Source organism: Periplaneta americana, chromosome 2 (genome assembly GCF_040183065.1).
Source record: "Periplaneta americana isolate PAMFEO1 chromosome 2, P.americana_PAMFEO1_priV1, whole genome shotgun sequence".
NCBI classification, from domain to species: domain Eukaryota; kingdom Metazoa; phylum Arthropoda; class Insecta; order Blattodea; family Blattidae; genus Periplaneta; species Periplaneta americana.
Window position 1 is genome coordinate 173,155,281 of NC_091118.1, and position 14,483 is coordinate 173,169,763.

The 14,483-nt window shown below is 36.0% G+C and overlaps 1 protein-coding gene across 1 annotated transcript; it reads left to right on the forward strand.

Annotated features, from left to right (window-relative positions):
• The first annotated feature begins 129 nt into the window (after window positions 1-129).
• On the forward strand, window positions 130-13,755 carry LOC138694832 (nucleoside diphosphate-linked moiety X motif 17-like). Its single transcript, XM_069818944.1, has 4 exons — window positions 130-735; window positions 823-1,012; window positions 5,669-5,886; window positions 8,148-13,755. Exons 1-4 carry the CDS (start codon window positions 484-486, stop codon window positions 8,415-8,417), a joined length of 930 nt encoding a protein of 309 aa, XP_069675045.1. The 5' UTR covers window positions 130-483; the 3' UTR covers window positions 8,418-13,755.
• The last annotated feature ends 728 nt before the right edge of the window (window positions 13,756-14,483 follow it).

Consider the following 14,483-nt stretch of genomic DNA (forward strand, 5'->3'; position numbering starts at 1 on the left):
GAATGCGATATGAGAAAGATAGACAAATGAGAAACGAGCTACATTTATCGATATTATACGAGAGAAGATTAACAGCGGAATCTTATTGCGTGAATATTGAAATTGCTGTTATTCACTATGAATGATTCTCCATCGACATTTATGATGGTCATGTTAGATTATAGGTTAAAGCGTAGGGTTAAAGGTTATAAATTTGTAAATAAAATTAAGCGGACGTTATATCTAATTATACTGTTTGATATTTAAATGGTATTAGTGAAAAATATGATATGTTCAAGATGCTTAACAATTTTATTATAATTCATTATTGATGTAATATATGAAACTACCTTGTTTATTTTTAAATAGATTTAGGAAGACAAACACTCGGGTAAACTAATAGGCTAGGTTAGAAAGCATTTTCATTGTTAGCAGTTCATACAGCCACGTGATACGGATTGTCACATTCTTGGTCACATGAAATCAAGAACTTTATTGTAAATAATGAGCACAGAAATGAGACCAAGTCTACAGAGGATGGTTGTTGGGCTTAAATCACATGGGTCCCTTGACAAACCAAAAATAGCAGACTTTTTGATATGCTTAGTTCACCATTTCTCACCAAATGCGAAATCTACTATTATTAATTGTGATGTTGAAGATGACATGTTGGTGTTGTCTTCTCCAAATGATGATAATGTCGCATCTACATCGAAGACCCCAAGTGATTCCGAGTTCCAATCTGTGACTCTTCATGTATGTGAGGATATTATTGCAGTGTTATAGCCTATTTTCGATCATAACTTAAAATTATATAATTAAAATACAACAAATTATTTACAGCATTCACCAATATGCCCGTTTTGGAAACTACATGAACGTGGAATTCCTGTAACACCTCCCAAGAACAGAGATATATATGTTGGTGTTGCAGTACTTTTGGAATCATCTGATTCTCATATCTTGATGACTCAACGTTCAGAACGTATGCGTTCATTTCCCAAAGCCTGGGTACCACCTGGAGGACATCTCGGTTTGTAACGCATTGTAGTTATTTTTAATTATATGATTTACATTACTGTATTTTTTAAATGTGTTATATGCCTATATACACGAAAGCGTATTAGGTATACAACGCGTATGTTACCATCTTTTACTTACGTGAATAAATTTACATTTTAGATCTTTTATAATATTTGAACAGAGTCATCACATTTTTATCCAGGCTCACTTTCAGCAGACATTGGCCACAGGCACACCGCTTGCCTGCCAACACTCCAGTTCCCGCTTGGTCAGCAGTTGGTGGCTGACATGATGGACACACATTCTTATGCATCAAAGTAAATGTCATGAATAGACAAAGCTACTTTTTTTTTACTTTGTACGGAGGAGGGACCCGAAGGCTTACACTGCAGGCTAAGGCTTATTGTGCTTACCACTCCTATTCTGTGAATGATTGGGTAGCTTAATGGCCGCACTCTTGTACAAGTACAGCACGCTGCACTGTGAATTTAACTCGGGCTATTGCAGGGCTGGGCAGCAAGAGTGGATTCTACTCTCTCATGAGGAGCCATATGATTTCTCTTCGTCCCCTTTCTTTCCCGCCCAACACCGTGCAGCGTTGATTCAGTGATGGATGAATATTAAGCATCCCCGTTTAGAGTCTGGATGCGCTCCCGATGCCCAGCCCTGGGCTATTGTATGGATGGTGACATGTGAATTAACGATGGCGAAAATGAGTCCGAGGTCCAATGCTGGAAGTTACCCAGCAATTCTGTTTCAATTAGTTGAGGGAAAATCGCAGAAAAAACTCCAACCAGGGGCCTGTTTCTCAAAAATACTAGTTTAGTAGTTCACTAGTTACTAGTTACCAGAGTATATTTCACCAGCTCTAGTAGATTCTGTTTCTCAAACTATTTCACCAGTCTAGTAACTTGTGACAATTTTTCACTAGTCACATGATCTCTTTCATTAGTCAGCTGATTGAGTTCATTTGTTTATAGTCATTGGTAGGTATTGTTATTTGAGTCTAGAAGGCTAAGTTGTTTGTGCTTTGGTTCTTACTTCTCTCTTTTCTTGAAATTCCATCAATTGAAAGCAAATTAACTATACTCAATATGATTAATGAATCAAAGGATATATCATTCGGTGCTTTTTCAAGCATAATAACAAAAAATGATAAAATAAACGAATGGACAAAAAAATTTGTAATATGTGAGGCTATGGAACTGATACTTCAGAACAAAGATTATGCATACGTTAGGGACACTTACTGGCCAACATTAAGAAAGCAACTTTGACGAGTACCAATTCAAGTTCACAGTATCATAATATGAACGCATTATGCAGCTAGTGGGTCTACTGGCGACATGAATGTCACTTATGACTTGAAAAATTCGCTAATTTTTTTTTTTTTTTTTTTTTCAGTTTTACGTTTGATCTTTTCGTAAATTAGTGTCGTTTTGTATTTAATTTGTAGGCTAAAGTTGACAATGTCAGAAGAACTGACAGTGGAGGAGGAAAGCCAGCAAAAATTACTGCAGTTGATGAATTGGTATCAGATTATTAGGAAAAAAATTCTGCATGTATTGCTGGTCTAGGGCAGAAAAACCAGATGGCATTGGAAAATAATCAACATCCCGATTTGTAGAGCAATTTGTATTTGAAGCTTAGCTGATAATGCATGACTTCTATTTGTTTGTCTTGTTATGGCAGGTCCCACTATATTTAACAACTCTCCAAGCTTTTCAGCACTTTATTTAAACCATTCATTATATTTAAAGAATGCTCCCATAAAGGAATAATAATTGTTCCTTCTCGATATAGTTTTAGCTCTTCTCACAACAACTTCTTTACTACTTCAATCGGAATCACTAAACCACATATATTAAAAAAATAACTACAATATTTTGTTTTGATTATCTGAGAAAGGTTGCCACTGGTAGCTGATAATATAGAAATCACCAGTCTTTAGAGTCTTGTAGGAATATTCCTGTTGAATACTAGTATAATCAACTAGATTAGCATTTTGAGAAACAGAATCACTTTTGAACTGGTGAAATCGACCAATATTACTAGTCTGTGAACTGGTAACTACTACTTTACCCTTGTAGTTTCTAGAAACATAGACTTGTAAAATAAACTAATATTACTACTGTACAGACTAGTATTACTAGTCCGTGAGTTTTGAGAAACAGGCCCCAGATGCGCTAACCATTACTCCACAGTAGTGGACTAATTCTAATTTACTAGCTACCAGTATTTTGCAAATTAAAATTGTGGGCGTGCCTAAATTGCTTACATTTTCAAAGGAACTGTTGAAATAGTTCTACTTGTGCTTCGAGATAGATGTTGTAGTGTCATAACAAATTTTCATTCACACGTTGCAACTCTGCTTGCGAAATGTTTGCTATTTCTTCTCCTGTTATTTTACAGTGCAACTAATAGTTTACAGACTGATTTATACACTCTTTCTTTAGTCTGCCTCACAAATAAAAATCGCAGGACATTAGATCTAGGAATCGAATGGGCCACAATCCTGTACTAATTACTCTGGTCATGGAAGACGTCAGTAATCGCACACAGTGAAGTCCGAGCTGTATGAGCTTCAGCCTCGTCTTTCTGAAACACACCGTGAATTCATTTTTTTTTTCAGTTAACCGAGGAAAAAACTTTTCCAAAATTAGATACATGCTGAGCAACATTAATAATTGTTTCATGAAAAAAAATAGGGCTAATTATTCTAATAGCACTCATGGCACACTACATCCGATTTCAGTATCTTGTAACGGAATTTGGTGTTCGTGTTGACCAGTACCCACTGTTCACTTGCCCATGTACATCAACCACACTTCATTACTGAGAAACACTAATTGCAGGTTTAAACTGCAGACATATACGGACTCACGAAACCAGATGCAAAACTGTATGTCCATGTCCTCTAAGGCCTGAACTTCTGTCGTTTTGTATGGTCGACATTTCATTCATTTTGTTGCTGTGTGCTGACCCATAGCCGACTCCTGCTTTCTGGGCTAACTTAGAGACTTTTGTGGCGAATATTCTCATCAAGTATCAATATCATCTTCCTCTTTCTCTGTTAAAACTTTACGTCTTAGATTTTTTCTTATTCTATATAGGTGGTTCCTCCAGTTTTTTATTGACTATTTTATGAATTGCATGTCTCATAGGAGAATCAATCTCAGGAAAGTGTTCCCGAAATGCTCTTAAGACAATGAATAGTTGATTCGTTTTTATAAATTTGCAACAAAATTTCTGCATTGTGACTGACTGACTCACTCACAACCCAACAGAACTGAACATCACAGCACACTTCTCGACTACTTTATCTTGTAATTGCATAATGTATTATCAGTACACATTAGTGGGCTGGCACACATTGCTTGGCATGGAAATGTGCCGCTGTAAGCAAGCCCAGATAAAATGATGGCTCTGTACAAGGTCAGCCATGGTTGAGTATTAGACTTTCTGCCTTTCATCACGGCTACTCGAGTACAACCCCCACATGGGACATAAAGGAATTTGTGGTGGACAAAGCGGGCGCAAAGGGCTTTTCTTGAGGTTATCCAGTTTCCTTCACTGTAATCATAAATTCACAATCACTCTCACGCTTTCAGAATTTAGCTAGACCTATAAGAAATTATTGTAGTATGCATCTTTTTTATAAAGAATAGTTTGATAATGCCTCAGTCCTAATATTTTGAAGATATATCGACATTCAAATGCTCTTTTTCATAATAATTACTGTACTTAATATAAAATCTTGATAAATTCCTTACTCTGATCCATACATTTGGACTTGTATTGTTGGAAAAACATAAAACTAGAGTTGATACAAAATTAATGTGCTTGAGAGAGTTAGAGGAGATTTAGCTATATGTACCTACATTGTGTGTGTTGATATATATGAATCAGTCGGAGCTAAAAGGAACTAAGTCACTTTGCACAACTTTTCAGGAGAAGCAAAAAACATTCCACTAATAACACAAATGTATATATTTTTATGTTATAGAAGACAAAAGAATATTTAAAAGTCTTAGTTCCTTCTTCCACCATTTGATGTGCATGACATCCGTTGTTTAAATTGTTGCATAACCAAAACTGCATATTTTGTCTTAGTTCCTTTTAGCTCTGACCGATTCATATATATATCTTGTGATTAGTATTTCATATGAAATAAGACGAAGTCCGTAATGTCATGGTTGCCTCTCTCATGTTGGAACATTGCAGAACACTAATAAAATATACGGTATATATATATATATATATATATATATATAAAATGTGTGTGTAGTATATTGTTGGCTTACTTCTGAACCCTCGTAACTGCGTGTGAGGAGAGCAAAATAAGTTATTCTTTTTATACCCCAGCTAACAACTGTTATACATTTGTTGTTTATGAAATATAAAAACGTTTGGAGTCCTACGAGGTGTTATCAGCAGATTCATTTTGAAAATCTACAGAGGTTTCAACATTCCGGAAAAATTGAACTTCGACGTAGTTATAGAAATAAGCCAACGATATATATACAGAAAGTATATTTAACGAAAATTGCAAATAAAAAAAATGCACATATTTTTGGCAATATATCAAATCTCACAGCTTTGAATATTAAAATAAAATGTATTAATTATTATTTTTTAAATTTGAATAGAACTATTTTTATTACAGAAGTAGGAGAACCACTTGTTTCTGGTGCATTAAGAGAATTGCGAGAGGAGGCAGGATTAATGTTGGATTCTTCAAATTCCAACACACGTTTATTTTGTCTATGGGAATCTGTCTATCCTCCTCTCTTTGAGATTGGCGAACCTAAAAATCATCATGTTGTGCTCTACTTTCATGCAAAATCATCAGAAACTTGGGAGCAGTTACAAGCTAAGATTAATGTGAGTTTTACTCTCTCTATTATTGGTTTTTTATGAAATGATTGGAAACTTGTTTGTCTGAATGAATGATTTCAAATTTTGGCTATGGAATTTGGATCTATATAATATTATAAACAAGTAGGACGTCTCTAATTCTTGATGTTTATGAAAATAAGTAGACCTAAAGCTCTTTTCGTTTCATTATGCAACATACATTTTTCATTCTTGTTGTATTAAGCTTGTGTTCCTGCAAAAATTTGATTGCGAAATTTACACCACTATAGCATACAATACTCAGCCTGTGTGGCAGTTACGTGCTGAAACATGGGTGTAGTTCCCAGTGTCGACTGGAATGATACTTGCAGTGGACAAGACTGGAGCATGAGTATTTAGTCTGAGGTTTTCTTGTTTCCCTGACCTTCACAAATTTGATTCCAACTAACACGTCCCAATTTAATTTTCCTTTCTCTTTATTCCTTATGATATAAATTTAATCTCCCTTCATTCCTGTCGATATAAATTTCATCTTATATAAAACAAAGAGCACAGGTTGGCATACATTAATATCACTCAATAAAAGAATTGTATTCCAATGGATACCATCCCATTGTGGAATCCTGGGAAACGAGAATGCGGATGCACTAGCAAAGAAGGGCAGCACTGCTACTTACAGACCTGTTACTAAATCTACATATTACTCTGTGAAAAGATTTATTAAATCTACATACTTAGACTTCAACAAACAAAATTTGATAACACAATCTCAAGGGAAAAAATGGAACTCTCTGCATCATAATCCACAGTTAATTCCCGATTTACCACGAAAATCGTCTGTAGCTGCATTTAGATTGGCAACAGGCCATGACTGTTTGGCCAAACACCTGCACAGAATTGGAATTTATCAGTCCCCTAACTGCCCATTATGCAACTCGAACCAAGAAATGGATTCGGAACACCTCAAAATCTGTGCTTCAGTGGCTGACCATGATAATATCTTTGACAAAAAAGTCATTTGACCTCTTGCACTCCAATATGTTTCAAACGCCTGGCATTAGAAAACAACAACAAGAGGTTGGCATACAAGTTTCGGTAATATCAGATTGAGAAAGTGAACAAAAAAAACTTTCTATTTGTAATGATCGCAATTTTATTGTTGACTGATTATCGACATCAAGGACACTTATAGTGAGATCAGATTCTTTTACTGGGGTTAATCTTTAAATCTGATGATTGCTGGAGAACTGGCTGGCAAATATCTGTGGTTGTGCACATTTACTCACAGAAGTCCGCTCATCATATTCATCCAACCCTTCCCTCAGGAGAGTGCAATATGCCTTAAGGTCACTGCGCATAAAGGCTTGAGTCTTTCCTTTCCAAGAATGAACAATAAATATACATTAAGTAAATAAATGCAAATGGAAATGCTTACTTCCATAAAACAAACTTTTGCATGCAACTAGATGATAAATATGTTGCTGAACAGTAAGGGTGCTATTCATAGACATTTCGCAGCATGCGCTACGAGCGTACTAAGCTAGCCCCGGCTATCCACTGGTTACTTGTAAAGAATTCAAATCATATCCTATCGCTAACACTGGTTTATGAATACGAAAAACGCTGATCATCCACCTGAAACCCGCGCTAAAAATGTCTATGAATACGCCCCTTAGTTTCTGCAACTTGAAATAACTACTGAAGCTTTCCTGGCAACGTGATAACTCAAAATTTTCTCGGGCTTCCAGCCAGGTCATAAGTTGGTGAACCACCGACGTTTCGAGGATGTTCATCTTCTTCATCTTCAGGGTTAAATGATAACTAAGGGTACCCAGCTCCTTAATTTATAGTGCCAGAGGGAGGAGTCAGCGCGGCATGGGCACCGGCTATTAAATTTCTCAATGCCCAGATGACAGGCCGACATCAGCGGAAGACACATAAGAACTCGTCCGCCAAGCCCATTGTGAGACCTGCGGTCAATCAGCCGAACAGCGCAAAGCAAGACGACACGTCGGCCGCGGTCCGCACTAATAAGAGCCAATCAGCGCACAGCTCCTCGGCTGACTCCTCCCTCTGGCACTATAAATTAAGGACCTGAGTACCCTTAGTTATTATTTAACCCTGAAGATGAGGAAGATGAACATCCTCGAAATGTCGGTGGATCACCAACTTATGACCTGGCTGGAAGCCCAAGAAAATTTTGTGTTTCTGCAACTTGTTTATTAGTGAAAATGTACCTTAAGAAGTTGGTACTCAGCTTACAGATTACGTTATGTTTTCTTTTTTAGCTAGATCCAACGGAAGTAAGAGCATGTACATGGCTGACAAAAGAGAATGTAGAATCGATTCGAAGAGGAAATCGAGATGACGTTGAGATAGTGCAACAATTTGTTGTTGGGGAAGATGGAAACATTCATCCAGAAGATCTGAATATCCACCGAATGTTTTATTCAGATTTCTGGAATGGTGATGCTTACACAGGTTCACAGTTGGTGCTAATGCATTGGTTGAATGGATGCAATGGACCATCTACAGAAAACATTTCCAGCAGGATGTGAACCATGCTCATATTGCTACAATTATTATTTGGTGTGGTGGTGGTGGTGAATGCTGGATTTAATGTTCTGTGATACTTTGTAACACACAAAGGTGAATGGTTTTTAATCAGAATTGTGATATTCAAAATGTAGTCTTAGAAGCAATTGATGACGCACAGATATTTTGTAAGTCCCAGAAAGGAGACACTGTGATCAGAGGATGAGCGGCCAGGTTCACAAGCAAACCACTAGTTTAGGTAATAACATTCGTTTGCTTCGTTGTGAGTCATTCCTAAGTAGCTAGAACAAGTATCAGGGAAAAGAATTTAGCGATGAGCAACACAATAAGTTTGTCCTTTTATGACACCTTTCACTTTTAACCCAATCGCCTCGTTTGATGAGCTGTGATCGGACAAGATTTACCACACCAGAATATGTCAGTAAGACATTTTAATCAGTAAGTACATACTTTCGGCATAAAAAGGTAAAGGTATCCCAGTAACATGCCATGAAGGCACTTGGGGGGCATGGAGGTAGAGCCCCATGCTTTCCATGACCTCGGCAATAGAATGAGGTGGTGTGGTCAGCACCACGCTCTGGCCGCCTTTTACCCCCGGGAAAGACCCGGTTCTTAATTTTATAGGAGGCTGAGTGAACCTCGGGGTCATTCTGAAAGTTTGGCAACGAGAAAAAATCCTGTCACCACCTGGGATCGAACCCCGGACCTTCCAGTCCGTAGCCAGCTGCTCTACCAACTGAGCTACTAGGCATAGCCTCTGATAAATATGCATTAAAAATCTGGACATTAAATCCTAGCACAGGGAATTTAAATAATTTAAATGTGAGTCCAGCTTGCTATCTCATTTACTGAAAGCTGTTTATGTACCCTCTATTGGCTAGCTAGCCCTGTCATGGCTCCACCGGAGCCCCTGTTAGTTAATTGTTTCAGGGTTCTTGTTGAGCCTCCTCAGCTACCGAGAAGGTTCCAGGGACAAGTCCCTGCTGTACATTGCCACAAGCATTCCCCTATGTAAAACACTGCCTATCTCCATGACTCGAACGTAGGAGTCAGGCTTCGGACAGATGGAGGATGCTATCTCATACTCGATCCCACAACCAGAGATAATAGTCTAGATCAATCAATCAATCAATCAATCAATCAATCAATCAATCAATCAATCAATCAATCAATCAATCAATCAATCAATCTTCTTAATGTATCCAGCTGTTTGCCGACAACATAAAGTCCACTATAGTCCACTGTAGTATATTCAGTTGTTGTTTTTCACGAGAAATGAGGGGTATTTTGATCGGTGTTCATTATAGATGCCTGTTGCTAGTAGCCAGAGTTGGGATGTAGTCAATATATACTGCAGAGCTGTATACGAGTCTAGATGAATACGAAGAAATGTGCCACCTCATTTGAAATTTGAGTTAATAAAGTTAATGGATGATACAAACTTGAAAGTTGACTAAAATAAATATACACCTTACACCATCATACTTTCCTAAGATCTGTAAATACGTGGCCAATATCATGCCTATGTTTGGCAGCGGTTATGCTTGCAAACAGTTGTTCTCTGCTATTAAATTAAGTACGCCAAGATTGAAAGCCAGTATAACGAGAACTGTTAGTGAAGATTGTGCGGCATCAAAATTTCTTATTGCCAACATTATTAATGACAAAAAGAAATATGTTGATTCAGTAGTTGAGAATGAGGCCTAGCAAATTTTGTATTTCAGTGCAATATGATGCAATTATTTTTTTCATTCTGATATTCAAAACAGGGTGTTTGCAAAACTCGTGCATATGCCCAGTTTGTTTTTTTTTGTATATATTTAAAAAACAGTGAAGTGAACTCATGCAAAATAAACACCTAATGCCAACTTCTCCGAGGACAGCATCAGTGGCACTGTTCTGTTTCTACACAGGTCATGATTGTTTGGCAGCTTATCTTTACAGAATATCTCCCTGTCCATCACCATACTGTCCATTATGTAAAACCAATGAAGTAATAAATAAGGATCATCTCTTCAGATGTCAAGCCATCACAAAAATTGATGCATATGAAAATCTCAGCTAGAGAAATATTATTGGGATGAAGACAGCAAATGGACAGTCAAAGTCAAAAGCATTAGCAAACAAGAACAATATTTTCCCATTAAGTGTGCTTTATATTGCAGTAGAACCCCGATAATACGCTGTTCAAGGGACCGCGTGTAAACCACGTATTAGGCGGGTATACTAATTTTGACTTATATACAGTATTTATTAGCATTTTTTTTATTGAAATACATGATTCATGAAAGGTAATACAGTATTACTCCATTATGTAATTACTGTACTGTACGTTAAAGACATTTACGATACTGTATTATTTACTGTAGTAGTTCTTTCGAAAAGAGTCATTTATAGTTGTTTGCCATGTGTGTGTTCTCCAAGTCCTCATGTTTACCACACTTCCCTCTCTTGTGTTTACATCCTCCTGACGTCGCAGCTGCAGTGATTGAGTCGCGATTTTTTATTATCGTTCTTAATGTCGATGATGGGATTCCTAATGAATCAGACAGTTGTTTCTGATTAAGAGTACTGTTTCCATCGTACTTTCGTAAGATTTACAATTTTTCCGACACAGAAAATGCTTTTCGTTTAACACTCATTGTAATCACACTCACAGACACTTCAATACACTAAAGGACAACAAACTAACCAGCAAAAATTTCCAGAATTTTATTACGGCCGAGTGAGAAATGTTGCTTGAGAGAGAGGGTGGAGTATTGTAACTGTATGTAAGCTGCGGAGATAAAGGGTCGAATAAGAGAGCGTAACAAGAGGGTGGAGTATTGTATAGTATGAAGATTTAAATATGCAGGTAAAGGGTCGAATACCAATACTTTTCAGGTTAATGGCACCAGTAAGTTCAATGGCCAAAATGTTTCATTGCTGTTACAGTACATTGCTGAAAATTACATCAAAAATATTCTACAAAAATAGCGTATTATGTGGGACTTGAGCGCAACAAACAGGGTATTTTATAAAGGTGTTATATATGAAATGTTCAGGGACTGGACAAAAAACGCGTATTACACGGGATAGCGTAATAAGTGGGCACATCTTATTGAGGTTTTACTGTATCATATTTTCAGATGTATAACTGTGATAATGTTTTACTTAGCAGGGGGACATTATTTTTTTTTTTAATTGGACATAATAATGGTGGTTGATTTATGTTACAACAAAACCCTTATTTGACGTTTTTCAAGCGGGACAATTTTTTCTTTTTACCTTAAATGAGGGTTTACACTAAACTGAGACTGTTATTTTCAGTCACTAAAATATACAAATTTTCTATAAATCCCTCCATATAACATAGGCAATGATTAATATTTGGCAAAATGTTAATATTCAGTGGTAAACCAGGTGGTAAAAGATGGATTGGCAGACCTAGGAAGAGATGATTGGAAGATGTGGAGGAGGATGTTAAAGAATTGGAAATAAGGTGTTGGAGAAGATAAGCTTAGACTTGGTCTTCTAGAGGCTCGTTATACCAAAGAGATAGAGAAATTGTAATATACCAGACCCGAAAATGTACTCGTCTAGCTAATCTGGATATGTATCAACAAAAGATTTGTACTTAACATACCTAATTTTTTTTTTAAATACAGAAGAACCCCAATTTAAGGCAACCTCCATTTAACAAATTTTCACGGTCCCAGTAATTATTTATTACATAGGCCTATGTGTTGTATATGCATTTGTATGTTATGTGTCTATTTCATATCATTTTTATGTCATATACATGTCCTTAAAAGTAATATGTATGGTTCTACGAAATGCTTACCTATTTTTTTTTTATATGTAACAAGTCTGTGCGTGATGTGTCCTGGGAAAGTATGGTATGTAATATGTCCGTGTTCCATATACTGTGCATCTATTTCTATGTATTATATATATTTTATCTCATATCTACGTATTTGTATATAATATAACTATGATTTTATTATGTCATACACATTTACTGTAATATATGTATTTTATATCATAAATATGTATATATTTTATGTAAATATTTGTTCAGGGTATGATATGTATGATTTAACTACAGCCCTAATATACCTTCGCGTAAAATAGGGTTGTACAGTGAAACCTGTTCAAATCGGAACCTGAATAATCCGGAATCCTGTCTATTTCGGAACAATTTTTTGGTCCCTGCGAAATTTGTATGTATTATGTGTAATTTTTCCTGAATAAAACGGAAATTGTCCAACGCGGAAATGGAAACTGTCTGCTACTGTTCAAAACGGAAACAATATTTTGGACACACTATATTTTGTAACTATATTTTGAAACAGCGTGTAATTTCAAGGAATATACGAAATATGTAGGTCACTAAGATAAAAACAAGTTTTCTTTGCAAAATTTTGGAGGGTACGAGGGTGTGTTGGCCTGTCGGTCATAAATTTTATTACCCTGTTGACTAGGCAGACGAGTCCCTTCAAAGATTTTCAATGCTTCACACCCGTGTACTGTCGTAGCTAAATAGAGCGCAAGTGTAGTGATTTCCAGGTAAAAAAAAAAAAAAGTTGCATAAAATGCGGCGTTAATATTAAGTGATGAAGTAAAAGTTATCGAGATAAAGGAAAATTAGAAACAAAGTCTATGTGAATTAATGTTGAAGTTCAGTGGAAAACTCAGGTGTGACACTTTAAAAATTAAAGATCATAATGAGTGAGTGGCTTGCGGCCGATATTGGTGACAAAAAAGAAACAAGAAAGCAACTGTTTATGTGGAAATAAATGAACTGTTGTGAGAGTGAGTTCTTCATGACCTTTCAAAGAACAAGCCAATTTCTGGATCTATTCTGCAAAGCAAGCTATTGAACTGGGAAAGAAATTAAATAAACCAGAATTCAAGGCTTCTAATAGATGGCTCTTAGTCCAATTAATTAATAATGTGCAGTGATATGCAGTACATTATTAGAGTAAAGTGTTAGATATTAAATAGAATGAGATTAGTAAACTTTAGTAATGTTTAATGACTAATGAGTGAGTTACGATAATATTTATACAGAAAATGAGATTTTAATCAAGATGATTCACCAACGAAATAAGCGACAGAAAGCTGATTTAATGTGATTAGTGTTAAATGGAATATTTTGTATTTCTTGCAATTTGCGGCATGCCATTTTATTTTGCATGTATATGAATGATAAAATATTCCATTTTAATGTCACACCTGAATAATACGGAAACCTGTCCACAACTGAAAAAAAATTAGGACCATGTCACTTCCGACTTGAACAGGTTTCACTGTATAAACTTGGAAATTCAATAATAAAATAATAATAATGCATTTTTATACTAGATTTATTCACTTTGCTGTGAAACCCCCATTTTACATTAAAAACTGTTCTTAAATAATTCTTTTTTAATCCCAACTGATGCAAAAATAAATGCATTTCGATTCAACATGTAAAACACAAATTTTAAAATTAGGAGTCTACTGCCATGTGATCCCCACGTCTACATGAAGCTGTGTACTTGTTCATCTGCTAATTCCCACTCTTTGCAAGAACCGATCATGAGCGTAATAACACACAACAGAACAAGACACAAACCACCTAATTCCTGCCTTTTGCGAGAACCAGCCACATTCAGTTATAGCCATCCATCACAATTCACAATTACAACAACAGTCGCTTGTTTCCTAGTGGAAACAAAGGCCATGAAAAGAAAAAAAATCGAAATAAGAAGAGATATCTTTAGATTTGGATGGTGAGAAGATGATTTGACTGGTACCTAGTTTCCATTTGTTTTTTTTTATGGCATCATCCATAATTTACTTTATGTAATTTATTTGCAAAATTAAAATTATTAAATTTTTTAACAAAAATAGCAAACCCCTATTTAGTGTCAGTTCCCATTTATGGTTAATTATTCTGTGTCCCCAGAAAAACGTTCAAAAGTGTTGTTTTTTTAGCTTCAAGTTCAAAATGTCTCTTTCCAATACATTGGTTTACCCTGGCTATAATAGAGTCATCTACATTAGCTAAATCACATTAAGTAGTTTCTGACAATGTGGCAACA